This window comes from Trichomycterus rosablanca, chromosome 12, assembly GCF_030014385.1.
Source record: "Trichomycterus rosablanca isolate fTriRos1 chromosome 12, fTriRos1.hap1, whole genome shotgun sequence".
In the NCBI taxonomy this organism is placed as follows: domain Eukaryota; kingdom Metazoa; phylum Chordata; class Actinopteri; order Siluriformes; family Trichomycteridae; genus Trichomycterus; species Trichomycterus rosablanca.
Window position 1 is genome coordinate 18,200,055 of NC_085999.1, and position 27,768 is coordinate 18,227,822.

The 27,768-nt window shown below is 39.4% G+C and overlaps 3 protein-coding genes across 3 annotated transcripts; 1 reads left to right on the forward strand and 2 right to left on the reverse strand.

The window, feature by feature from the left end:
* Positions 1–9,532: 9,532 nt before the first annotated feature.
* Positions 9,533–16,759, reverse strand: mab21l3 (mab-21-like 3). The gene is made up of 7 exons (XM_063006600.1): positions 16,631–16,759; positions 16,403–16,543; positions 14,598–14,669; positions 14,208–14,499; positions 12,002–12,183; positions 10,538–10,732; positions 9,533–9,936 (listed from the first exon to the last, which is right to left on the reverse strand). The coding sequence occupies exons 1-7, from the start codon at positions 16,676–16,678 to the stop codon at positions 9,703–9,705; spliced, it is 1,164 nt and encodes a 387-aa protein (XP_062862670.1). The 5' UTR covers positions 16,679–16,759; the 3' UTR covers positions 9,533–9,702.
* Positions 16,760–20,386: 3,627 nt separating this feature from the next.
* On the forward strand, positions 20,387–23,787 carry dnajc28 (DnaJ (Hsp40) homolog, subfamily C, member 28). The gene is made up of 2 exons (XM_063006338.1): positions 20,387–20,477; positions 21,975–23,787. Exon 2 carries the CDS (start codon positions 21,997–21,999, stop codon positions 23,131–23,133), a length of 1,137 nt encoding a protein of 378 aa, XP_062862408.1. The 5' UTR covers positions 20,387–20,477; positions 21,975–21,996; the 3' UTR covers positions 23,134–23,787.
* A 2,199-nt stretch (positions 23,788–25,986) lies between these two features.
* LOC134324701 (potassium voltage-gated channel subfamily E member 1) lies at positions 25,987–26,466 on the reverse strand. The gene has a single exon (XM_063006629.1). The coding sequence runs from the start codon at positions 26,464–26,466 to the stop codon at positions 26,068–26,070; it is 399 nt and encodes a 132-aa protein (XP_062862699.1). The 3' UTR covers positions 25,987–26,067.
* Positions 26,467–27,768: the final 1,302 nt, after the last annotated feature.

Genomic DNA, 27,768 nt, shown 5'->3' on the forward strand with positions numbered 1-27,768 from the left:
CTTTGTACACTACGTTACAGACAGCAGTGTGGGGAGAATTATTTTACCTGTTACTAAAACGCGTTTAGCGTCTACACTGCTTAAAATAATAACCAAACTCTGACTAACAAAATAAACGTTTAGCGTGTGAGGAATCCCTCCGCTTGATGCACGGAACTACAGCGAGAGAAACGTGAACAGCCGCCGAATCATCTCGGCAACACTGTTCACGTTTCAAACTACTTTCTAAATCTTTATTTTCTTCTCCTTTCTTTTCTTTTTACCCTTTTCTTTGTACGACTGTTTCTTTCTACAGCTCTATTCTGAATATATCTAAATAAAATTAATAATATAGCTACTGTATGTACCGCTCGGGAATACCCGATAGCATACCGGCTCAGTCACTGAATATCAAAGCCTGAACACCACGCTTTTTCTTCTTCTTCTTCTTCTTCTTTTTGTTTATTGGCGGTTGGCATACCAGCTTAAAGGCGCATTACCGCCACTTACTGTTTTTGTTCGGACCAGGAGATTGTACAGAAGGAAGGAGGGAACATAATAATAATAATAATAATAATAATAATAATAATAACAATAATAATAATAAGTAAATTAAAAAAAAAAAAAAAAAAAAAATATATATATATATATATATATATATATATATATATATATAATAATAATAATAATAAAAAATAAAATAAAATAAATAAATAAATAAATAAATAATAATAATAATGATAATAATAATAATAATATACTACATTCCTGTTAGATTCTTTCCGCTAGACCTGTTTCTGTTAAGAACTTGTTGATGTAATAACTTAGCCTCCATACCTCTTTTCCTAACAGTCCTGATAATGAAAAATAATTATGTTTTGCCCGTTTTAATGATTCAAACAGTTGTGTTCTATTTGTACTATATTGTTTACAATTAAGGAGTATATGTTCTACAGTTTCGGGTTCTTTACAAAAGATACACATTCCAGTTGGGTGTTTGCCTATTTTCCATAAAGTATAATTAAGTCCTGTGTGACCTATTCTTAAACGAGTGATGATGTTTTCTTCTCTCCTTCTAGAACCTGCCATCCTCCCAGCTCCAACCTGTTTTTGAATATTGTACATATGTCTTCCAGTTTTAACAAAATCCCAATGCTCCTGCCATATTGCGTATGTACATGTTCTAATTATGACCTTAACTTCGTTTTTGCTCAAAGGTACCGGTAGATTTATTTGTTTTAATCTAAGAGTTTGTTTGGCTAGGATATCTACTGTTTCATTTCCCTCCACTCCTACATGGGCAGGAACCCACAGAAAGCTGGTGGAGATACCTTTATCTTTTAAATTGTGTAACATATATAATATTTTGTTAACGATATCTGTCCTGGCTGAGGATTTACCATATTTTATGCTTATTAGAGCTGAAAACCTGTCCGAAAGAATAACTGTATTATTTATTTCCCTTTTTTCTATCCATTGTAGTGCTAAAAATATGGCCAATAATTCTGTGGAGTATACTGCCAGATGGTCTGATGTCCTTTTCTTAATATGTATATTATTTATTGGTATATACACTGCCACACCTGTAATTCCTGTTTTAGGGTCTTTGGAACCATCTGTAAACACGAGTATAAAGTTTAAGTAATATCTATCTATGTATTTCTGTACTATGTTGCATGCAGGTATTTGTTTGGATTTGTTTTTTAATTCTTTCTGAAGGTTAAGATCTACCTTTGGCAAGGGGAATAGCCAAGGAGGAATGTGGGATATTGGTACTGTGGGACTATACTGTAATTTATGTAATCCCATGCTTCTTGCTTTTGCATTGCCAATCCATCCAAAACTTTTATAATTTGTCTTGTTGTGTTCCCAGCAATTTCTTATTATATTCTTCGCAGGATGTGTATCCCATTGTCCCTGTAGATTAGCCCAGTATGTCGTCATTAGCTTAATTCTTCTTATTCTTAGTGGCATTTCTCCCATTTCCACCTGCATCGCTGCTAATGGGGATGTTTTATGAACACCACGCTATTGGGAACGCGCATTAATATAGCAGCGAGCCCAGGTGCTGCAAATATTCACTGATGAGCGCGGTGGCCCGTGGGAAACGTAGTTGTTTCAAACTACGGCGCGCTGCTGGGCGCGTTCTATTTCACAGTGGCGACTTGTGGTGGTAAATACGGTTCATTTTATGGACTCGGGTTAATCTGAGTCACTCAGTAATGTGATCCGGTTCACTTGAGTCACTTGTACTGACATTGTGATTGTGATTGATTTACTGCATAAAAATGCATCCAAAGATCACTTGTCCTCCGTGCTCTCATCTTCTGTAAATAAATCCTTCTCTCTTAATTCTCTTGGCACCTCACACTTCTCTTGTCAGTGACAAGTTGACACTTTTTTCTAAGTGGAATCTTGATCACAGGGGATAGGGGGTGGATTCACTTACCAATCAGATGGGTATATTAATGGGTCAAGGGTTTAAAATGACCATGGGGGCTATGATACTCCTTAAGTGGTACAGTACTAAAGTAGCTAGGGCTGAAACGATTCCTCGAGAAACTCGAGTAATTCGATGACTAAAAATCATCAATTCAAATTTTTCACATAGAGGCATTGTTTAATCCAAACATTTATATACAGCTCACGGTGTTTCGCACTTTTGCACAATGCGTTCACGCTGTGGTCAGGTGACGTCAAGAAGCCGAGGGCTGCATCTGAAATCTCATACTTAAACATTACTTAACAGGACTTAATCTGGGTACTTTTCACGTACACTTCAATGAATACTACGTTTTTTGGACACGCTCGCCGCTCCCACGTACTGTTCAGTATAGAAGTGCGATTTAGGACGCAGCCGAGATTTGATAGCGCGAACTGCAGAATAGAGAGAGAGAGAGAAAAGTGAGGGGCCAACAGAGGAGACTGGACAGAGAAAACCACAGAAAGTTTCAGATCATTTTAAGCTGGAAAAAATTCATTAAAAATATTAAAGCGTTATGTTATGCGCGAGCTGTACCTGAAACCTTTAGTTCTAAAAGTTGCACAAATTAGAGGTGATGTTTATGTATTATGGTGATGTTTATATTATTATTTATGCCTTAGTTTTAAGTTGCCTGCATACATTTTAAAAGTATTTGATTTATTTTTGATGTATTTGTTTTTGCATATCAAAATGTTGTCCTGTACACAAGGAATAAAAATGTACAGTTTGTTTTAAGAGAAGCGTCTTATTTAATCTTATACGTATTTATTTTTGCTCTTTATTAAAGCAAAAGTATTTCTTATCCGATTACTCGATTAATCGCTGGAATAATCGATAGAATACTCGATTACAAAATTAATCGATAGTTGCAGCCCTAAAAGTAGCCTGTAATCATTTCCATTTTAATAATAATATAACTATATTTTGTTGTTTTGCTTACAAGAAAATATGCTCCATTGCTAATCTATACCTTGACTACTGATAATAATAATAATAGCATGTGTATAAAATCAGCCACATAACAAACACCAGTGTGTTTAACTGCTTGTTTATTGGAATATTTAACTTATTACTTGGATTCACGGACTGGAGTAAAGTCGGTTCAGCCAAATCATCTGAGTCTGCGCTGTTTTGGTGAGTCTGCTCGCCCGCCTTGTGTTTTTAGCAGCAGCCATTCAGAGGACTCATAGGATCCGGGTTAATTGAGATTTCGGACTCGTGATTTCTGATTCAGTACAAAGATTCGAATAATTAACCCGGGTGATTCAGGAACCGCATAGCTCTAGTGGCGACAGAAGCCGCTCGCCCCGTTACACCAGGGGTTTTCAAACTTTTCTTTTAGACAAGCCCCCCTCCGTGTGACGACCTTGAACTTGCCCACACACACACACACACATATGAAACCTCGCCCAGAAACCATTGCAAAAGCTCTTGACAAGCTAAAATATTTATAATTAACGTTGTGCACATCACATCACAGGGCTCGAAAATTGGCTTTTGGTCGCCATGTGTGAACTGTTCATTGTCCTGCGGTACACTACATCCTTTCTTTGCATGTAAAAATGCTATATCCTGATCATGGTCCCTGTGGATGCAAGGCAGAACAGGGTGCCAATTCATTACAGGGCATCACACACTTACCTATTCACTTACTTACCAGTCTACCCTTTGAAGAAAGATATTTACACAGACACAAGGAGAGCACACAAAAACATTTCACAGATATGTTGTGGTGTTGAACCAACTATATCAGGTGTACCATGTTGCCCCACATGCAACAAACATGTTGCACCTGTTGCAGTGCAAGCTTGAAGTGGCCATTGGATAAGCCACAGACTTTTTCTTTCTATATTCCTCCATTACTCAAGCCAGTGTCTCAATCCGAACGTAGAAGTCTTTGTTGCAGCATCAAGAAGGTGAATTCTCTTAAGCTTTAAATCCTCAAACATGGCCAATTATTTCTGTTCAGTGCCCAACCAGGCCAGTGGCACCAGTGACATTTAAATTCTGACTGCTGACCGACTACTGTGCTACCCCCATAAAGTGCCCTATAAACTAATATTTAAAATTGCTTTTCCCAACTTGCGTCTATGGCGTAAATGCATAGTTTGTTCATGCTAGAACCAACAGTGTGCTGAAAGTAAGAATTACTTTATGGAGCCTATTGCAAATAATTGCACTGTAAGAACAGGTGGTATTACTTTACCTGATCTTTGTTTTCTTTTCATTTTGTAGGACTAACAGGTCAAGCCAATAATTAGCATACTTGGTGTGCAAGCAAACAGTCAGCAGCTTTATGGCTGGTGAGGATTAGTTTTGTTTGGCCTTAGTTATTGGTGAGCAGGAAATTAAATTCTAGAAGATGGTAGCCAAAGCTGAACCTGCTTTACTGTTGCCAAGCAATATGGACCGTAAGCCATGAAACTAAGCTGCATGATCTTTACTATAAAGAGAACTTTGAAGTGAGATTGCCCACAAAATCTATTTGTAGTGTTGTTCTAATATACACCGATCAGCAATAACATTCAAACCACCTCCATGTTTCTACACACACTGTCCATTTTATCAGCTCCACTTACCATATAGAAGCACTTTATAGTTCTTTATAGTTTTACATATCTAACTTTGTGGACAGCACAGTAATTCGATGAGTAGCACTGAGTACTGCACATTAAGAAGAGATTTCCGGGTGGAGCGATCTGGGTCCTTTCTGTGTGGAGTTTGCATGTTCTCTCTGTGTCTGTAAGGGGTTCCTTCCACAACACATGCAGTCAGGTTAATTGGAAATACAAGAGTTTTCCTAGGTATGAGTAAGTGTGTGTGAATGTCTGAAAGTGTGCTTGACCTGTGATGGACTGGTGACCTGCCCAGGGTTTTTCCTGCTTTTTGCCCAGTGAATCGGACCCACTGCGACACTGAATAGGATAAAGCGGTGGTAAAACAGAAAAAAGAAGTTATATCTAACTTTGCACTTTTAATATTATATTAAATTATTACTTTAAGACTTTATGACTAGTGTTTTTTTCTTTTCTTTTCATAATTTCATGATTGAGCCCTTTAAGGTCATCACTATACAGGCTGAGGGGCTACGGCCGACAGTGTTCACTTCAAAATTGCTCTTAGATCTTGTGAAGTCTTGGTTTGTCTTTTAGGCTTTGTGTATTTTAATCATCTTCTGTGAGGGATTATGCTGCCAGCAATCGATTTATTGCTGGCAGTCATAAGATTTCTCACAGCTTGCCAAGTCTGTATTTACAACTAATCACAACTTCAGAGTTTGTGTTAAATGTCCACAGCAATCCTAATTATACTGTATAATAACAATATGGTTTAAAGAGCCAACATTGTTTTGCCAAAAACACATTTCAGAAAGAAAAATGATAAAATTCATTATCACAATGCAGTCTTATGACAGGACTAATTCTGGAAGCTACATAAATGGTTAGTCAGTAATGTGTTGGAACAAGAGACAACAAAAAAAATTACATTTGAAGGTAAAATAGAAGCATTTTTAAACCATGACATAGCATTCTATTTGGCAGCATCACTAAGTAAGCTCTTCTCTCATCAAATCAGCAGAATGGATCCAGAGGACCTTAGTTCACTGTCTCCGGTCACTGTCTGTAAAAAGTTTTACCTGTATGTTTTGCTGTGTCTGATTCCTATTTCTTCCATCAACAAATTATTAAAATCAATGCAAAAGTTAACAGACTGATTTAGTTTGTCCCTAGAATAAAGGAACAAATAAGAAGATGTTTCTTACCCTGCAATGGATTGATGCAAGTGGCAACAGACCCACCAGCCAAAAATGGCCATGCTGGATGCCTAACCTGCTCCTAGATAGGCTAAATCAGTGGTCCCCAACCTTTTTTGCACCACGGACCGGTTTCATATATGATATTATTTCACGGACCGGTGGAGGAGGATTTAAAATAAAATTATACAACGAGCATAATGAAAAACACAAATTGCATAACAATACCACTCACCAATGATGGAAATTCAGTGGAAACCCTGAGCTTTTTTCACTGAAACAAGATGCTCCCACCAAGGGATGATAGGAGACAATAACACCCAGAGTGTGTTCCTTATGTCCAGTCTACTCCGTAACTTTGTTTTGGTTGCCGTCACTACAGAAAATCTCACTTCACAAAGACAGGATGTTGGAAATGGAAACAGTGTTTCATTTGCTTTTGTAGCGATCTTAAATTATTAGTTCTTTCTGTGCGGCCCGGTTGGGGACCACTAGGCTAAATGAATGGTCAATGACCATAAACACTTGTCAGACAAAACAGATTCTACATTTCATTTATTAATTCCCTGAATCCAGCCCTAATCCATCTTATACCCTGAATTTTCTCCAAAGGAAGACACACATACATGTCAACTCAATGCAACTTGACCAGATTCAAAAATAAAAGAAGGCTAAACTGATTAAATGTGGTCTGATTGTGCTTCTGTATGCAGTGTAGGTTCAGGGGTTACTGCAGTTCATTGCTTCTTGTTGTGTAGCTTGCTGTGTAGCTGCTGTTGCTGTCAGCTCTTCCTGCAACTATTTTCCAGTGACTGCTTCTCTTTATTATTATTCTAAGGGATACTAAAGATGATTTACCCTGCCTGGGGACAGCTGCTTCTGATTCCACTTTTCACTTGTGGATTATTAAAATCTATTTTCCTGACAAAGATTTTTAGGGTGTTAAAGCTATGGTTGTATAGCTTTTTTTACTTAAAAAACTCTTTTACCTTAGCCATACTTGCTAATTGTTGCTTAAAATATTTGTGACCACTGACAATGTCTTTTATAGTTTGCAGGAGAGCTTTTTTAATTGCAACATCAATGTTTAAAATGTATTTTTATGTCATGTTTACAATGTCAATTACAATCTACATATATTAAAACAATAACCATAGCATAAAACATTGTTAATTAATCACCCTAATTCCACTCAAACTAGCCGCTCAGGTGGCACAGCGGTTAAACAAGTTAGCACAGCCATCCGGCTGGGTTGGGCAGCTATATGACCAATGATTGGCTGTTGTTCATACAGGGTGGAAAAGCCGGATAGGGACTCTCTTATGACTGATGCAATTATGACCTCTGTTGGCGGATTGATGGCGCCTGCACAGAGACAGGGAAAGAGTGCGTTTATCAGGGTGTGGCTCTCCGTACACAAAGCTGCTCCACATATGAACTCGCCTAGCGGGGATCAGCATCAGTAGAGAGGAAGTATAATACAATTGGGCAATTGGATGTGCCAAAAGTCGGGAGAAAAAGCATTAACAATATATAAATATATAAAATTCCTCTCAAACTTATTCAAATTGTATAAGCAAAAATTTTTTTTTAATTGAATCCAATTTTGTTTTTAACACTCTTTCATGAGTCTCTGGGTACCAAAGCGACTCTTCCTAGAATCATCAATGCCTTCCTCTTTGATGCTGATTCTGGAGAGCTAAACACTCTTCTTCTTTTGAGTCCTGCTTGCTATTTATGCAGTCCACAACACACTTCCTGTTCTACAGTCAGCCAGCTTTGGCACAGCTCTCTCCTGGGTTACTTCATATTTGTCAGACAACAGTGTCTTTATTTGTTTACTTTTTTTGTCAAAAAAAACAACAATGTAAAAAACTATAATTATACCGTATAATGCATATCACTGTTAAAAAAGTTATGTAGTCATTATCTTTCTTATGCATGTTCCTGTAATCATGTCTAGTAATTATTAAAAATATAATAACTACAGAACACTTTAGTATACTTCTGAAAGAAAAAAGCTAGGTTACACTGGTATCAATCCTCATTAACTGATGTAAAGTACTTCTGTTATTGGCTTTACATATATACAACTTATGGACAAAAAAAACGAATGGAATAATAAAACAGATTTTTTAGTTCTTCAGGTAAATATGACTTATTATCATGTCTAAAAAAGACAGCAGGTTTTTATTTTTCAAATACAATAACTACAGAACCAAAACTGGATGTCAGTTTAAAGGGACAATGGTCAATATATAATTGTTCTTGCTGGAATTTGGAGGCCAAGTCAACACCTCAAACCATTCCTGAACCATTTTTGCTTTATGGCAGGGCGCATTATCCTGCTGAAAGAGGCCACAGCCATCAGGGAATACTGTTTCCATTAAAGAGTGGACATGGTCTGCAACACTGCTTAGGTAGGTGGTACGTGTCAAAGTAACATCCACATGGATGGCAGGACCCAAGGTTTCCCAGCAGAACATTGCCCAAAGTATCACACTGCCTCCGCTGGCTTGCCTTCTTCCCAAAGTGCATCCTGGTGCCATGTGTTCCCCAGGTAAGCAACACACATGCACCCAGCCATCCACGTGATGTAAAAGAAAACGTGATTCATCAGACCAGGCCACCTTCTTCCATTGCTCTGTGGTCCAGTTCTGATGCTCACGTGCCCATTGTTGGTGCTTTCAGCAGTGGACAGGGGTCAGCATGGGCACCCTGACTGGTCTGCGGCTATGCATCCCCATACGCAACAAACTGTGATGCACTGTGTATTCTGACACCTTTCTATCTGAACCAGCATTAACTTCTTCAGCAATTTAAGCAACAGTAGCTCGTCTGTTGATCAGACCACACAGGCCAGCCTTCGCTCCCCACGTGAACCCCATGACCCTGTCGCCGGTTTACCACTGTTCCTTCCTTGGACCACTTTTGATAAATACTGACCACTGCAGACCGGGAACATCCCACAAGAGCTACAGTTTTAGAGATGCTCTGAACCAGTCGTCTAGCTGTCACAATTTGACCCTTGTCAAACTCGCTCAAATCCTTACTCTTACCCATTTTTCCTGCTTCTAACACATCAACTTTGAGGATAAAATGTTCACTTGCTGCCTAATATATCAGTGTTATTTACTTCACCTGTCAGTGGTCATAATGTTCTGCCTTGTCGGTGTATAATTTCTTTAACATTAGTACTTAATTGTCCAAAGAATTTGTGCTCTGTTAACTATGTAATAAGTGTATATAAACTGCCAAACATCAACAGCATACCATTCAACAGAATTTTATTTAATTCAGTTGTATTTCTTCTACACAGTATAAGCAGATCCAAGCATTGTGTATCTGTAAGCACTGTTACCAAGCTGAACTATGCATCCCGACTGTATAACGTCTATCAATCAGCTATATAAACACTGCTAGTAAAAATCTAAATCTTAAATCTGAAGTAGATTCAAATGTTTATAGAGGTGAATTAATATTTCTAATGAATATATGTGCCTGGGTTATCAAGGAATGCTGAAATCTTTTTGGCCATATCATCTAGCTCATTGCTGTTTGTATATTTCAGCAGGTTGTAGGTGCGAACAAAGTAGTGCTTGAGGTAGCGCTGTGATACACATTTATGTAGCTTTTGCACCAGACGCAGCACACACTCTCTCATGTCAATCCAGTGTCTGGAACTCGGGTATTTCTCACACGTCCAGAAGAGTAGTGTCTAAAGGATCAGCAAAAAGAAAAACAGATGGATCAGAGTGATAAGATGAATGTGATTAGAGCTAGTGTTAGGTGACAGTGACCTCTGATGAGAAACCGTTTAAGCTTAGGGTTGGCGTACAGGTGCGCAGCGGGATATTCCGCTAGCACACCAGCGCAGAGATTCTGAACTCCTCGGTTCAAAACTCGGCGTTGCCACCGGTCGGCTGGGCGCCATCTAGCAGGCATAATCGGAAGTGCCTGCAGCAGACACATTTCTGCTAGGGCGGGATGACTATGTGAGTGGGGTCTTCAAACGCTGTGTAAGGACCCTGATTAGCAGATAGAGAGGCGCCTGTGCAGAGCGCATGGGTAAAAAAGGGTTCCACTAAGGGCTACGCGCAGGTCAGAGGAGACATGAGCAGCAATGTACCCACCTCGACTGTAATCAGGGATCCCCCAGCAGCGGAAGACAAATTGACTACGCTAAATTGGGAAAAAATGCATAAATAAAATAAAAAACTAGGGTTTATAAGCAATACTTTGGAAATGCACTGCAGTTCACTTCTACAGTACCATTTTCTGGGACAAGCCAGAGGTGATAAAGCACATTAGTCATGTACCTGTAAATGGTGGGCAGTAATGACAGGTTTGCTCCCTGGACACCAAATATCCTCCTTTAACTGTCGCACCATCCTGTAACAATTTCTACGGCAACCACCGTCCTCATCTATCCCTGCCAGCAGTACCTGCTCCGCCCGGGAGAACGACAGCATCCAGTGGTAATTAGAAGTGGCCATTAGGTTGAAACCAAAGGACTGCAAATAGAAAGAAGAAAATGTGTTTAAAATGCAACATTAAGGATGATTTTGTAACGATGTGAGGCTCAGTCAGTATTAGTATTTTTATTATTTTAGTTCTGCTTTCATGCTCAAGCCATTTTTTACAATGATTAACTTCATGAAGTTGGCACTGAGCATATCTAGGCATTTGAAACATGTATGCCATTATTATTGTATATGCATGTCCCTATTGTCAAACAAACCCTAAATATGGGTACACATCATTTTAAAATGTACTCTTTAGCCACTTTTATACAAAATACCTCTGATCTATTTAGCTTGTATTTTGTTCTCTTTTTTTATTAATATTTTTATTTTATTTATGCAGTTTCTCCCCTTTTTCCCCCTTTTTAGCGCGTCCAATTGCCCGATTGCGTCATGCTTCCTCTCCACCAATGCTGATCCCTGCTCTGATTGAGGAGAATGAAGCTAACCCACGCCCCCTCTGACATGTGGGCTGCAGCTGTATGCATTTTATCACCTACACTTTGACAAGTGCAGTGCAGCTCAGCACTGAGTATGGAGAGACACTGAGTACCCTGAGAGCACTCTTTTCTCATCTCTGTGCAGGCACCATCAATCAGCCAGCAGAGGTTGTAATTGCATGAGATAGAGATCTGGCTTAATCCCACCCATATCTGAACAACAGGCCAATCGTTGTTCATGTGGCCGCTCAGCCTTAGACGGCAGGCAGAGCTGAGATTCGATTCGATTCGATGTATTCGAGATCCCAGCTCTGGTGTTCCAGCGTGTGTTTTTACCGCTGCGCCACCTTGCGGCTTGTATTTTGTTCTCTTTCTTGTCAAGAACATGGGATTGGTTTAGAGCAGCGGTCCCCAACCTTTTTTGCATCATGGACCAGTTTCATATAAGATATAATTTCACGGATCGGTGGGGTCGGGAGGATTTAAAATAAAATTATATGACAAGAATAATAACAAACACAAAGTGCATAACAATACTACTCACCAACGATGGAAAATCAGTGGGAACCCTAAGCTTTTTTTTGTTTCATTTTAGCTAACTTTATTTTGGGGGTTTTACGTGACTGAAATAGGTATATGCCTCAAAAAAGAGAATCCAGTTTCCGGACTGATCCATGGCCCGGTGGTTGGGGAAAACTGGTTTAGAGGACATGTGCTCTCTCAAAAAATACTCTACACAGCTCTACAGCCACAGTATAAAGTGCAGGTGCTTAGTGGTATTTAAGGCATGCAGATTGTGTCTGTCACCTTATTTTCTCACCTTGATGCAGCTACTGCACTCTGTTAAAGGCCATCTCTGTAGTAGTCGGGGCCAGCGAGCTCTCTTCGGCCAGCAGTTCATCACCTCCACTGTGGGAACGAGCTCCACCTCTATTTGTACCTCTGACGTCTCCACAGCCACACGCACCATTGAGCCCAGTGACTCCAGCAGAGTCACTTTATCTAGCACATCAATGGAAAGAACTTAGTAAGGAAAACTAAAGGACAGGGAGCTAGCATGTACCAACATTTCAAGAAAAGTGTATAGAGTGTGAATTGGATGGTGCATTAGCTGAAGTTTCTCCTTGATGTTGCCTTCAGAATCATTCCCCAAACACACAGCTATTTAAAATGCCAGGTATGTTTGCTTTTGCTCTTCTGAACAAAGGACACCCACAGAGACCTTTCCTCCCTTGAACATTTACACTTAAACATTTAATAAATACCTTCATTCAAGTAACTTCTCAGCAACAGAGAGTTAGGGGCTGCACTCAAGGGTCCAGCAGTTGCAGTTTTGAGGTATTATGGCTGAAAACCTTCCAATCAGTTGTTAAATTCCATAAGCTCTGAGCTACCACTACTGACATACACATCAACCATAATATTAAAACCACCGTCTTGTTTCTACACACACTGTCCATATCAGCTCCACTTACCATATAGGAGCACTTTGTAGTTCTACAATTACTGACTGTAGTCCATCTGTTTCTCCACATACTTTTTTAACCTGCTTTCACCCTGTTCTTCAATGGTCAGAACCCACACAGGACCACTACAGAGCAAGTATTATTTAGGTGGTGGATTCTCAGCACTGAAGTGACACTGACATGGTGGTGGTGTGTTAGTGAGTGTTGAGTGGATCAGACACAGCAGCGCTGCTGGAGTTTTTAAATACCGTGTCCACTCACTGTTCACTCTATTAGACACTCCTAACTAGTTGGTCCACCTTGTAGATGTAAAGTAAAAGACAATCGCTCATCTATTGCTGCTGTTTGAGTTGCTCATCTTCTGGACCTTCATCAGTGGTCACAGGACGCTGCCCATGGGGCGCTGTTGGCTGGATATTTTTTGGTTGGTGGACTATTCTCAGTCCAGCAGTGACAGTGAGGTGTTTAAAAACTCCAGCAGCGCTGCTGTGTCTGATCCACTCATACCAGCACAACACACACTAACACACCACCGTGTCAGTGTCACTGCAGTGCTGAGAATGATCCACCACCTAAATAATACCTACTCTGTAGTGGTCCTGTGTGGTCCTGACCATTGAACAGCAGAAAAGGGGGCTAACAAAGCATGCAGAGAAACAGATGGACCACAGTCAGTAATTGTAGAACTACTAAGTGCTTCTATATAAGTGGAGCTGATAAAATGGACAGTGAGTGTAGAAACAAGGAGGTGGTTTTAATGTTGTGGTTGATCGGTGTACACACACATATATATACATATGTCTGAATGTGCAACAGTATTTGCAAGCCTGTTTACAACTGACATTGTGCCTGAGGCTAACACAGGCAGTTATGCTAACACTAAAAGCACAGGCCCCACAGAATCTCTATACTATAGATTTGTGTGTGGTTTTCCAGATTTTTTTTCACAATTGAGCATCCACACAATCTGTCTGAAAAACAACACTAATATGCTAACAGTACATGCACATATTAAAATTTCAGACCATCACTGCATGAACAAAACTGATTCTTTTGCATGCCAATGGACAACTACTGGCTGTGGGAGGGTCAATATTTTCCATATGATGTTTTAAAATTCTTTAAAGGGCCATTCAGGTAAAAACACACGCTGTTCACCAGAGCTGAGATCTCGAATACATCGTATCGAATCTCGGCTCTGCCTGCCGGCTGAGCAGCCATATGAACAATGATTGGCCTGTTGTTGAGATAGGGGCGGGATTAAGCCGGATGGGGACTAATGCGATTACGACCTCTGCTGGCTGGTTGGTGGCGCCTGCACGGAGATGGGAAAAGAGTGCGGTACAGAGTGTGGCTCTCCGTACACAGCACTGTACTGCACTGCACTCGTCAAGTGTAGGTGATAAGATGTTCGATTGTTGTGCACGTGTCAGAGGGGGCGTGAAGCAGCCTTGTCCTCCCCAATCAGGAGCAAGGACCAGCATTAGTAAGAGGATGATTGACGGGCAGAAATTGGATGCGCTAAAGTGGGAGAAAAGGGGGAAAAAAATCCTATTTTACCTTTAAGCCCACATCTCTTAATAGCTGCCTCTACCAGCTCCTTGAAGACACTGACCACTTTGGAGGGCACAATATCACCCTCCATGGCTACACTGGCATCATGCCATTCCTGAGCTGGGTTAGTAAAATTCTCCAGTTCTAGCCACTGGTGCAGTTTTTCTGGTTCTCGGACTGGAGAAAGAAGCCGTGAGCCATTCAGGGTGTAATATCTCCATTGCCGAGTTGGCTTCCTCTTATAGCCTGTCAATCCTCGGAGTGGCACAGACATCAGAAACAGTGTGGGTGTCAGCACCTGGTAATAAATAAAGCTTATATTATAATCTTATATATAAGCATGAAAATAACTATAGTGATAGTTAGCGTGCATAAATGTAATGTCATTGACCGTACTTGAATGGCAGGATTGAATGTACTTTTTCCCTGAAGTAATGCAGCCCATTTTGACAGTATAGCAGGCTGATCCTATATATAACACAAAACAAAAGTGTAAATCATAATATATCATATAATATAATATATCTTACAAAATCCCTTACCTACTACAAGAGTACCTAGAACAGGGTTTTTTACACCCAGGGACCAACACTTGGATAAAAATGAATCGCAGAGAATTGCATGTTTTTTGGACTGTGGGGGGAAACCGGAGCTCCGGAGGAAACCCATGCAGACACGGGGAGAACATGCAAACTTCACACAGAAAGAACCCGGGACCTTCTTGCTGCGAGGCGACAGTGCTACCCACTTAGCCACCATGCCCCCTGTTACATCTTGTATAGAGAGAGTAAGATGCATCGTGTTGCCTTGGTCATGTAAAAAAAATCATGGAAAAACCCCTGACCTAGAAGAACTGATGCTGTTTTGAAGGTGAGGGGTGGTCATACCAAATACTGTTTTGATTTATATTTCTCTTTCGTTCATTCACTTTGCATTTTGTTAATTGACATAAAAAAATAAATTATTAACACTTCTATTTTTAAAAGCATTTTTACTTTGCAGCATTTTGTATTATAACATCAAATTAAAAACAGTTGGGACAGTATGGAAAACAAAAATGCAGTGTTCCTTACATTTACTTTGACTTTTATTTGATTGCAGACAGGATAAACTTGATTTCATTTGTTAATATACCTCCATTCCTGCATTTCAGGCCTGCAACACATTCCAAAAAAGTTGGGACGGGGCAATTTAGGGCTAGTAATGAGGTGAAAAAACTAAATAATGATGTGATTCCTTTGGCAAATGTAATTTACACTTCTGTGATGGCAGCATTAATGCAGAAAAGTACATTGAGATCTTAGAGCAACATATGCTGCCTTCAAGACGTCATCTTTTCCAGGAACGTCCATGCATTTGTCAACAAGACAATGCAAAACCACATGCTGCACACATCACAAAGGCATGGCTGTGGAAGAAGAGGGTACCGGTACTGGACTGTCCTGCCTGCAGTACTGAACTGTCCATAATAGCGAATGTGTGGAGAATTTTGAAAGGAAAAATGTGACAACTACGACCCCGTACTGTTGCACATCTTAAGACGTGTTTGCAGTAAGAATCGGACAAAATAAAAGCTGAAACACTAAATCACTTGGTATCCTCGGTGCCAAAACGTCTTTTAAGTGTGATGAAAAGCAATGGCAGCAATAGAAAGTGGTAAATGCTTTACTGTCCCAACTTTTTTGGAATGTGTTGCAGACCTGAAATGCAGGAATGGACGTTTATTAACAAATGAAATGAAGTTGAGCAGATAAAACATGAAATATCTCAGGTTCATCCTGTCTGCAATCAAATAAAAGTCAAAGTAAATGTAAGAAACTTTTCCATTTTGTCCCAGCTTTTTCTGATTTGGGGTTGTACTTTGCAGCATTGTAAGTTGTATTTATACATTTTTCATGCATAAAAAGCAAAAGAATGAGAGATGTATCCAAAAACTATAAAAACAGATATGTTAAGAATCAGTAGCTGCTATATGAGTGAGAGATATAAGTGATACTGTCCACAGTCAAGCAAAGATAGACTAAAAGACGGTCATGTAAGACAATGCTAAAAAACTGTTTGCTTAGAAAGAAAAAGGGTTTCTGACTGCTACTACTTCTGATTACAAAGTGTATAAGCTTCTTTTAGTTCTTAGCTACATTAGCCTAATGGCAATACATTCAGCAAGCTTAAGACACTAAACATGCGATTGTTTATTTTACCTTAAAGCCATTGTTGTGTACTTCAGAGTTGGCAATGGATTGGAAGCGTGCATCCGTTAAGCTGACCGCAGTAGTTAAGTCCTTTATTATTTTGTGTACATCCTCTACTGATTTTGAGACCTGTCTGTGTCTAAGGTCCACCTGAGGGTAAACAGTAATATTTCCAATAAAATATCTCTACTGGGCAAATGTTTCAATTCTATTATAAAGTGTACTTATTTAGGTTACCTGAGATTGTAAATAGTGGTTCAGATCTTCTTCAGTGAAGGTTGTCATTTTCCTTTGTATCTCCTCTGCTTTTGTCCTCTTATTTCCTTTATAATTCTGAGCAGCCAAAATCTGTCCCACTTTCTACAATATGGAATACTTTTCTTTTGTGAGCGAATCCATGTGACATGGATAGAACGACTGGAAAAGCACTCCACCAGATTGATCTAATTGTATTGATCTTTTTAGATGGCAAAATGCTTCCATGGTCCACTGGGCAGCCTAATCCACTCATACAACCCACATTAAACTGATCAGAAATGTAAACAAAGGGAGAAATCTAGATAATCTAGATTTTTTGATAAATGACCACCATCACATTTTCACCTGACTAGTTTGCAATGATAGTTATTATTGTTATTATAAACATTCTAGACTAAAAAAGTAATTTAGACTCCAGTGAAATGCCAGTGACCTAAATTTGGTAGTTCATTACTGGCTAGTATTGACAGTGTTAGAAATATAAATGTCCGTTAACATTAGAAATAGGAGAAATAGCGTAAACATGGATTCCATTTACTGTTGACCTTTTTGCAAAATGTGGTAAGCATAAAAATAGCAATAAAACACTGTGTCCATTGATTACATACAATGGCATAGCTATTCTTAAAATTACATAGAATTTTCCAAAGTAACCTAGTCCTTTTTTAAATATTATGGCATGAATACAGATATTGCACATTATTACAGATTATTGTAATAATTGCACAATATTGCATACTGTACAGACTTGCATTTCCAATCTTTTAGCACATAATTTATTGGCTGTGTGTGCAAATAAAGTCTATGGAATCAGTCTCTCATCAATTAATTTTTATAAAGAGACAATACAAACACAAAGAAGAACACTATTATAGTGCTTGGTAAACAAAACACAAAAAAACAGAACATATGAATGTCACCTCAGCTACTCAGTCCACCGGTGTGAAGTTCATGTTCTCCATCAGATACCGTGTTCTGAAAGAATGAACTAGTATAAATGTGAGGTAATCACATTTGTTCATCAATAATATTATTTAAAGCTATATGGTTGCATACTATTCAGTTCACCGTTGCTTCATTGAATGTGAGAGATTTTTGCATAGACATAAGTGGTGGCAGGGTAAGTGTTAAAAACACAATAGTGATTCCTTGTGGATTTTGTGTTCATTGTTTTTAAAAACAGGTTAAGAGGCTTGCATGGTCTTGCCAATCTTCTGACTTATGTCTCATTTAATGTTTATAGAGGATTTAGAAATGCATGCATCATGCTGAACAAAGGAATCTTTGTAACCATGAGAAATTAAAGACTAATTTCTAGAAGAAACTCCTAGAGACAAAATTGACCCACAATGCTGCAAAAAGCTAATTATTTCTTATCAAATATGACTAAACAAAAACTAAACAATATTACTAATTAATTATATTACTAACAGTTGTTCAGGGTTAAGGCCGTTGCGATGCTGGCATTCATTTAATTTAGAGATTTTTCATCTTGGATTTGGCAGGATGCATACTGCTAATAAAGTGTCAGACACAGCTGAAAGAGATGAGCGCTAACGAGCGCAAAGAACGCTGGGAAGTGTAGTTCTCCTAGAACTACAGTTGGCCTGTGCCCCCCTCTGCTGGTTAGAATAGACATTACAGGACAGAACAAATATTAAATATTCATCCATTTTATTCATTGTTGTACCACTGCTTTATTCTGTCAGGGTCCGATTCATTGGACAAAAGGCAAGAAACACTCTGAACACACACACACACACACACACACACACTTCTGGCTGGCCTGGCTGCATGTTTTTGGACATGTGGGAGAAAATCTGAGCACCCAAAGGAAACCCACATGGACTCAGGAAAAACAAACTTCACACAAAAATAATCCTAGTCACTTGGCTGGTAAATCAAACCCAGGCTCTACCCACTGTGCCTCTATGCCACCCTTTTTTTAAATACTGATTTTAGTTTTATGGCTCAAATATTGATAGTAATTTCATGATTCACAATATGTATGCTTAGATTTTACATAAAAATGCCTTATTAATAATATTTCATTTCATTTTCTTCAAATGCCTTATCCTTGTCATGGTTGCGGTGGGTCCTGTTAATCAGGAAACACTGGGTACGTGGCAGAAACACAATACAGTACAACAGCAGTAAATTACTCCAGCCCAGCATCACTGAGGTCCCGGGATCAATTGGCTGGTTGGGCATCTACATACAGACTTAATTGCATCTGTCAGACAGAGGCCCCATGAAGGACTGGCAACCCTGACCAAGATAAATCAGTGGTAAAACATGAAAATAAAATGAAGAAATTAATGATAAATGATGTTGATAACAATTATTATTATTATTATTATTATTATTATTATATAGGCTTTAAAGTGATGCAGCTAGTACAGAATGCTGCACAGCAACATGTCTAATCACCACCTCACATCTCTTTCTGGAGGAAGTTTTACAGAAGGTAGATTGGTTACTCTAACTGCTCCTATGTCTGAGAATTTGGTGGTGCCCAGCAGTGGATTAGCACCATGTCCAGGCATTATTCCTCCCTTGCACTCAGTGTTTCCAGGTGGTATCAAACCCACCATTACTCTGACCACTATTAAGTGGCTAATGAAAATAATGGGTAATGAATAAATAAATGAATTTTGAATACAGTACTATGATGTACAGTGGTACCTTGTAACTCAACGTCCCCTAAACTCAAAATCTTTGAAATGCTATGCCCTTCGTCGAGAGATTTGTACCCTTAAACTTGACGTTTCCCTTAAACTTGACGTGCGTGCGACTGCCGCTCGGCTTAAGCGGTGCGATAAAGCATCATCAAAGTGCAAATATGAGACGAATATGCATTTGTATGGAACAACCATCAGATTCACTCTGAAAGCATCCACGATTAAGAAAGAAACAATGAGTTTCTTTCTTCCATAGAAGTGAAGGTAAAGTGCAGGTTTTATTGTATTTTTATATTGATTGTTCTCTGTTTTTCAATTGTTTTTTATATTATATTTGGGTTTATTGTCAGTGTACAACCCCATTATGTAACATTAGCCTAAAATATATGCAGTTCCACGGGACCATGGAACGCATTAACAGGTTTCCCATACATCCTTATGGGAAAAAATACCTTGAAACTCACCGCCTTTTAAACTCAACGCCACTCCCAGAACCAACTGACGTCTAGTTTCAAGGTACCGCTGTACTTCAATGTATATTAATTACTAAAATACTATTCACGTTAGTTAATCTATTTTGAATTGAAACTATTTTTAATAACAAAAGTGGTGGCTTTGTGCACTAGTGATCGGCAAGTCGCTGGTTCAAGCCACTGTTGGGCCCCTGAGCAAGGCTCTTCACCCTTTAACTCCTTGGTTGTCCTCAGTTACAGTTTTAAATCGCTTTGGAGAACAGCGTGTTCCAAATGCCATCAAAGTGAAAGTAAGAACTATGAGTGGACAGTTGTAACCTAGTGGTTAAGGTACTGGACTAGCAATGGAAAGGTCGCTGTTTCAAGCCTTACCACTGCCAGGTTGCCACTGTTGGGCCCCTGAGCAAGGCCCTTAACCCTCAATTGCTTGGACAATTTACTGCAACAGTACTGTAAGTCGCTTTGGATAAATGCCGTAAATGTAAAGGGTGTTTGGCGTCATCTAGAGGTTAAGTGCCTGTACTGCAGGATTTTTTTAAAGCTTGCACACTACAAATCCCAGCATGCATTTCTACTTAAACCATAACAAACCCCCGTGTTTCTGATACATAACCTGTTTTCATATCCAGGACGTACACTTTTATAATGGGAGCACTTTGGGAATAAACTGAGGTATGCTAGCTACCTCTTTTGTGTCATAATGATATAGTAGTCTATAGACTAGATATAGTGAGGTATCGATATATTACTACGGTTAGCAATTAAGCTACACGGATGTGACCCAAAACTCCTGTCATTGGAGCTTATTCACCAAAAAAATGTGTACATTAAAAATCTGATCTTAAACTGGACGAACGCAGAGCTTCCCAAAAGTGTCGTGATACGTATATATAGGATCTAACTCACGTCTGATCTAAATGCTTTGTTAGCATAAATGTATTAGTTAAAGATTAAACATACTTCCATGTAATTATTAATATTAGTAACATACAGTGGGGGCCAATACTTTTAGACCATTAGTGAACATGCCTTACTTTGCATTTTACTTCAATTTAATACACTGATCAGCCATAACATTAAATCCACCTTCTTTCTACACTCACTGTTCATTTTATCAGCTCCACATACCATATAAAAGCACTTTATAGTTCTACAATTACTGACTGTAGTCCATCTGTTTCTCTACATACTTCTTTTTAACCTGCTTTCACCCTGTTCTTCAGTGGTCAGGACCCCCACAGGACCACCACAGAGCAGGTATTATTTACGTGGTGGATCATTCTCAGCACTGCAGTGACACTGACATGGTGTTGGTGTGTTGTGCTGGTATGAGCTGCGCTGCTGGAGTTTTTAAATACCATGTCCACTCACTGTCCACTCTATTAGACACTCCTACCTAGTTGGTCCACCTTGTAGATGTAAAGTCAGAGACGATCGCTCATCTATTGCTGCTGTTTGAGTTGGTCATCTTCTTGACCTTCATCAGTGGTCAAAGGACGCTGCCCACAAGGCGCTATTGGCTGGATAATTTTTGGTTGGTGGACTATTCTCAGTCCAGCAGTGACAGTGAAGTGTTTAAAAACTAAAATAGTAGTATAAGAACATGAAAGAATTATAATACACAATTAGGACACATTTTGTCCTAAAGTGTATGGAAACACAGTTTGGTGCTATAGCTATATCTATTGCTAATTGATGTTTAAAATCAATTATATAAATAATGTATATCCTTCAAACTTTGTGGCAACAGTGTGAAGAAGGCTCTTTTCTGTTCCAACATGACTGTGCCCCTGTGCATACAGCAAGATCCATAAAGACATGGTTTGATGACTGGTGTGCAGGAACTCCAGTGGTCTGTGGAGAGCCTTAACCTCAACCGCAATTAAAAGCTTTTATATAAACTGGAGCCTCACAAATGCTCTTTTGACCACTTCAAATTGCTACAGATTCCTACACACTAAAAACCTTGGGTAAAGTGTTATTTAAGTGGATAATGGTTTAGCTGCAAAGGGAAGCTAACTTCATATTAATTCCTATGGTTTTGAAATAGGATGTCCAACAAGCTTATGGTCAGGTGTCTACATACTTTTGTTTATATAGTGTATGTAGATTATGTTGTAAATGTTTAATAATAAACTAAATGTCATTTATTGTTTACATATATTGCAGGTGATCTGTTCAGCAGAGCACAATGACTTGCTCTACATTGCTCCGACTCTGCAGTGGAGACCATAAAGTTATGCTCCCTGTATGCTGGACCATCACAGTTCGTTTGCTCTCATCTGGTTTTCGTCCAAACCGCAATCTGAGTAAAAGCTACCGCCTGCTGCAGCTGCCTGAGGACGGCACCTGCAGCCATGCTGAAGTCAAAGAGGCCTACTTACGCATGGCCAAACTCTACCACCCAGACTCTGGTGCTCCTACTGCTAATGCTGCTTTGTTCTCCAACATAGAAGAGGCTTACCGAGCTGTCCTGACCCATCTGGCCCAGCAAGAATCTAAATCCCGGTACACTCAAAAAGAGGAGGAGGGTGAGGAGGATGAGGAAAAGGTTAAAGGACAGACACCACAGCACAGACAGTACCTAAGCTACGAAGGCGTGGGCTTTGGAACACCGAGCCAGCGAGAGCGGCAGTATCAGCAGTTCCGCATGGACCAAGCTACAGATGGAGTGTTGGAATATCGCTATAAAAAGATGGAGAAAGCAGCAGCAGATGAAGGAGCCATGGCGGTAAGGGACACGCGTCTGCGAAGCAAGAAGATCCAGATCACACAGGCTGTCGAGAGGCTAGTGGAGGACCTCATCCAGGAGTCGATGGCACGTGGTGATTTCCACAACCTGACTGGTGCTGGCAAACCGCTTAGCAAGTTTGAGCACAACCCCTACGCTGACCCAATGACCCACAACCTGAACCGTATCCTTATAGATAATGGCTACCAGCCTGAGTGGGTAGTGACCCAGAAGGAGATTAGGGAGACAATCGGGAAGTTACGTGACAGACTGCAGGAGGTCCGTGCCAGACTGGGCAGCCCAATGAAACACTCAGAGCAGATCCAGTGGAAAGAACACTGCGCTGCTTTTACCAGTGACCTGGCTAAGCTCAACAAGAAAGTAGATGATTTTAACTTGACCGTGCCCCTAATGAGTTGGCAGATGGTTCATTTTAATGTGAACAGGGAGATGGAGAAGGTGCTCAGAGCTGACCAGGAACACAGAATAGAGAAGGAGAAAGAGAGAAAGCATAAGGAAGAGAGAGAGAAAGTGGATATGTCTCAGCAAAACAACAGAAAGGGAATTATTATGTGGATGCAGAGTCTGCTTAAATAAAATGACTTCTAAGATTTGCAAAAATTTGATAGCAAATGTAATTACAAGTCTGAATCACTGACCTGATAGCAGTAAGCATATATCATGATTAAAGCTGGGATGTTTGCACTGTGTTTACACTTTGTTTTAACCATTGCAGTTGCACAGTGGGACAGTGGTAGCCTAGTGGTTAAAGCTTTAGGCTATCAACTGAACGGTTGAGTTTGAATCCCAGCTCTGCAATGCAGCCACTGTTGGGCAAGGCCCTTGACCCTGTTTGCTCCAGGGGCACCGTACAATGACTGACCCTGTGCTCTGATCCCAGCTTCCAAAAACAAGCTGGGATATGCAAATAAAGTACTGTACATCTGTATATGTATATATGACAAATAAAGGCATTCTATTTAAAAAATTTAATTAAAATATATATTAAGAAATTACCAGTTAATGGTTTGTTCGATCTTTGTCTTCATGGCACTTTTTCCGATTCCCTATTGCACTCCCGACCTGTGCTGCATGCAAACATCTCTTTCATGTGTATAGCTATCAACCTACAGTATTTCCCCCCCCGAAAGTCCTCAGCATATGGGGAGTAGGCTGTGCTTCCTGTATTTCTTTGCCACTCGTGACTACTGGACTACTTTTTCCTAGACTTGGCTAGTTTTGGGCCTGTGACACCAGCTTTCTAATTTATCCCAAAGGTGTTCAGCTCTCTGCCGACAATTTGAGTTTCTTTCACACCAAACTCACCATTTTATGTTTTAAAATACACAAGGCTTTATTTATGTATTTATTTATTTACTTAAATACCTCATTACTAGCTCTAAATTGCCCCATGTCTGCTTTTTTTGGAATGTGTTGCAGGCCTGAAAGGCAGCAATGGCTATATATTAACAAATGAAATTAAGTTTACCAGAGAAAACATGAAATATCTTGAGTTTATACTGTCTGTAATGAAATCAAAGTAAATGTTATATGTAAGACACACTGTGTTTTCTATTTGCATATTCAATACTGTCCCAGATTTTTCAGATTTGGAGTTGTATATGCTTTGCAAATACACATTTTTAAATAAAGTAAGTGCACACTTGTTCCTCTGCCAGTAATATAAAGGTTGGCAAAATTTAGAGACCACTAGTGAACATGGTTCTATTAAGTGTTTTCTTAAATTGAATATCATTTTTTTTGTTACAAATTATATAATTAGCATAACAATTCAAGTAAAAAGTTTTCTCAAGCTCAGCCCGGCCAGGGAATCAAAACCTGGCCATTCTTGCTGTGAGGCTACACTCACTCACTCTCACTCACTTTCTTAACCCCTTATCCAATTAGGGTCGCGGGGGGTACTGGAGCCTATCCCAGCTTTTTTAATGGGCGCAAGGCACACAGTAACACTCTGGACGGGGTGCCAGCCCATCGCAGGGCAAACACACACACACATTCACCTATAGGGCAATTCAGTGTCTCCAATTAACCTGACTGCATGTTTTTGGACTGTGGGAGGAAACCCACACAGACATGGGGAGAACATGCAAACTCCACACAGAAAGGACCCGGACCGCCCCGCCTGGGGATCGAACCCAGGACCTTCTTGCTGTGAGGTGACAGTGCTATCCACCGTGTGAGGCTACAGTCGTACCAAAAGGCGCCATGGTGCCTCTCAGAAGACTGACGTGTATGTGAATTTGATTTACTCATCGGAATCTCATCTAAATTGCAGCCATTCTTTTATAAATAAATACTTATAAATAAATCTTTAGAAAGACTCATACCAAATTCTAAAATGCATGTACATTCATGATTCAAATTTTCACCCAAACTGTATTTGGAAAAGAAGCAAAGTAAAAGTATTTTTACTAGTACTCTTTGACTTTTGGCCTCCACTGCATTTGAATATGTTTATAAATGAAAAGTATGAAATCAAAGAACACTACATTTTCATTATATTAATTAAAAAGGGTTGGTTAAATTTCTTTTTTACTAATAGTAAGTAAGTAAGTAAGTAAAATTTATTTATATAGCACTTTTCACAGATAAGAATCACAAAGTGCTTTACAAAAACATTACATGACAAAATATACACACACATCTATATAATAAAACGCACAACAATGAAAACATAAAAAACTTGAAAAACATTCATCATACAAATGCCTGCTTGAAAAGATAAGTCTTTAGTTGTTTTTTAAAAGAATCTACTGAATCTGCGGCTCTTAAAAAGTTGGGTAGAGCGTTCCATAATTTTGGAGCGCTGACCTCAAACGCATGATCCCCACGAGTCTTTAAGCGGGAGCGTGGAACAGACAGCAAGTTCAACCTGCTAGACCTAAGAGAGCCCCCCCGATACATATGGGTAGACTAGCTCTGATAAATACATGGGAGCCTGACCATGCAATGCCCTGTAATTAATAGTTAAAATTTTAAACTGGATCCTATACTGCACAGGAAGCCTGTGTAGAGATCTTAACAGCGGGGTTATGTGACACCGTCTATTTGAGCTAGTAAGTAATGTAATAATAATAGAAAACTGCTGACTGCTGAAAACTTTTGGGTAATAATTTTAATTCATGTTAAAGCTATAATAACTTGCATGTGAATCAGTGTCACAAATCAGTCAATAAAACGTTTATTTAAAATTCCTTTAAGTCATTTCTTTTACAAATAATGACATACTATTTCGAGATACAGTAAGTTTAGTTAGTAAGGACGGAAAAGTATGCATGTGCAGTAATATTTTACATTTATTTTAATTACATATGAAGGTACATTCTGTTCTAGATGACACCAGTAATACACCAGTATTAACATTATATCACAGCAGTACAATATTCCAATTTACTTGAAGTGCTGTATTAGGTTTTGTTCTTAAATGTAATTTAGAAGCAATATGTTTGCATTTAGTAGTCAGGAGTTTTCTAGGTTCACTCACTCACACTGCTATGGCTTCTTGAAGTTTCACCCGGGTAGGTGCTCCAGTACTGCAGGGTTTTGAATAACCACAGACTCCTTTTTAGCTCCTCTGAGAGCCTGGCTGCTCACTGCAGAGGGGACCAGGACTTTCTCCCAGTCTCTGGCTATATACTGATGATACGGATCCTGCGAGTTCTCCAGCTTTTTAGAGCGGATGTAGCTGAACATGATGCCGAAGGTAAAGAAGCTGAAGAGGCCAACCATCAGTAAAATGTAGATGAATCCTTGGCTCTGTGTTTTGATTGGCACAGCATTGACAGGCTGAGCTGTCTGGTTAGCAGTAGTATATAGAGAAGCTGCTGAAAAGCTCCAGGTTTCATTCAGGTAGTCGTGAAGCCAGGAGAGGAGAAAAGATGGTATATATGTAGTGTTCTGCAATAGCATATTTTCTTGAGCAGAAAAAATGACAAAAAAAAAAGATAATTCAGCATTTTACATAAATGTCTAAACTTTAGACTTGAGAAAAAATACTTGAAGACTTACCTTTCGCACTGGTGGGCAGTTAAATAACTTAAATACTGTATATGTAGTGATTTTCTTGTGTCTCAACTCAGCAAAGAAGCAAAGAAAGAAGCAAAGAGAGATTAGAGATTATAGTCCCTCCTATATATATAAAACACACACACACATACACACACACCCTCTCATTCAGGACATCAACACATTTAATGAATCTGAAGAGTCAAGGTCAGTAAAGGTAAACCTAAACCACTCATTACGGTCAGTACAAAATTTTCATAAGACTGGTCAGACTTGCTCTGGCCAAACATGCTTTAAAAATGCTTTAATATTTTCAAGTTTCATGTAAGAGTTTGAATAGTCCTTGACAGTAGTTTAATTCCACCACAGATTGACTCATTGTACAGGTACAGTGGTGTCACTGGTCCATTTCTTCCTCAACATTCATCTTAAAAATAGTAAAACTGTGAGTAAAAGTAATAGATTTTTGTTCTAAGCTCTAGAATTCCACAGCAGTTTCATTCAATAGAAATATCTAAATGTGACCGATTGTCAGGCTTACATTTTTCAGTTTCATTATAATAATGTAACACAGGGGCGGCTCGTTTCTTAGGGTCGATCGGGCGACGCACCACCAAAGGGCGAAAGGGAAGAAATCTTTCTATTACAGCTGTGACTGTTCTGGACAGTCTGTCTTGCCTCTGAATATGGTAGTCCAATCAGCGTCGAGTTGTGTTCCGTACAGTACCGCCCCTTTTGGGGTGATTTCAGTCTGATTGAAAATCGCCCCGGATTGCTCTCATAGACTCTCATGTCAAGGCTCTTTTTTTCGAGCTGCAATACAATCTGAATGGGTTCCGGGAGGGCTCGCACTTACGTGCTTGCGCCACACGTAACCTGGTGTCGCGATCTCGTCACCATGACTACCATTACCTCAGTTCGGAGCAACTCCATCGTGTCATTAAGGGAAATGCCATTCAGTCGTCGTAGTAATCAGGATAAATTAGCAACTTAAGAATTAGGGCCACCCAGACAAAAATTAAACATCAAGCAAGTATCTACAAAGGAGGGAAATCATATAAGTTACAAGTAAATTACAAGTAAGTAATGTAATTTTTAAATTGTGAATTGTGATTGCACTTATTGTATCTCCCCAACTGTTAAATTGTACTTCTTTATTCATTGCACATCAGCCCCGATGCCAATCTTTATTCTGGATCTGCTGCA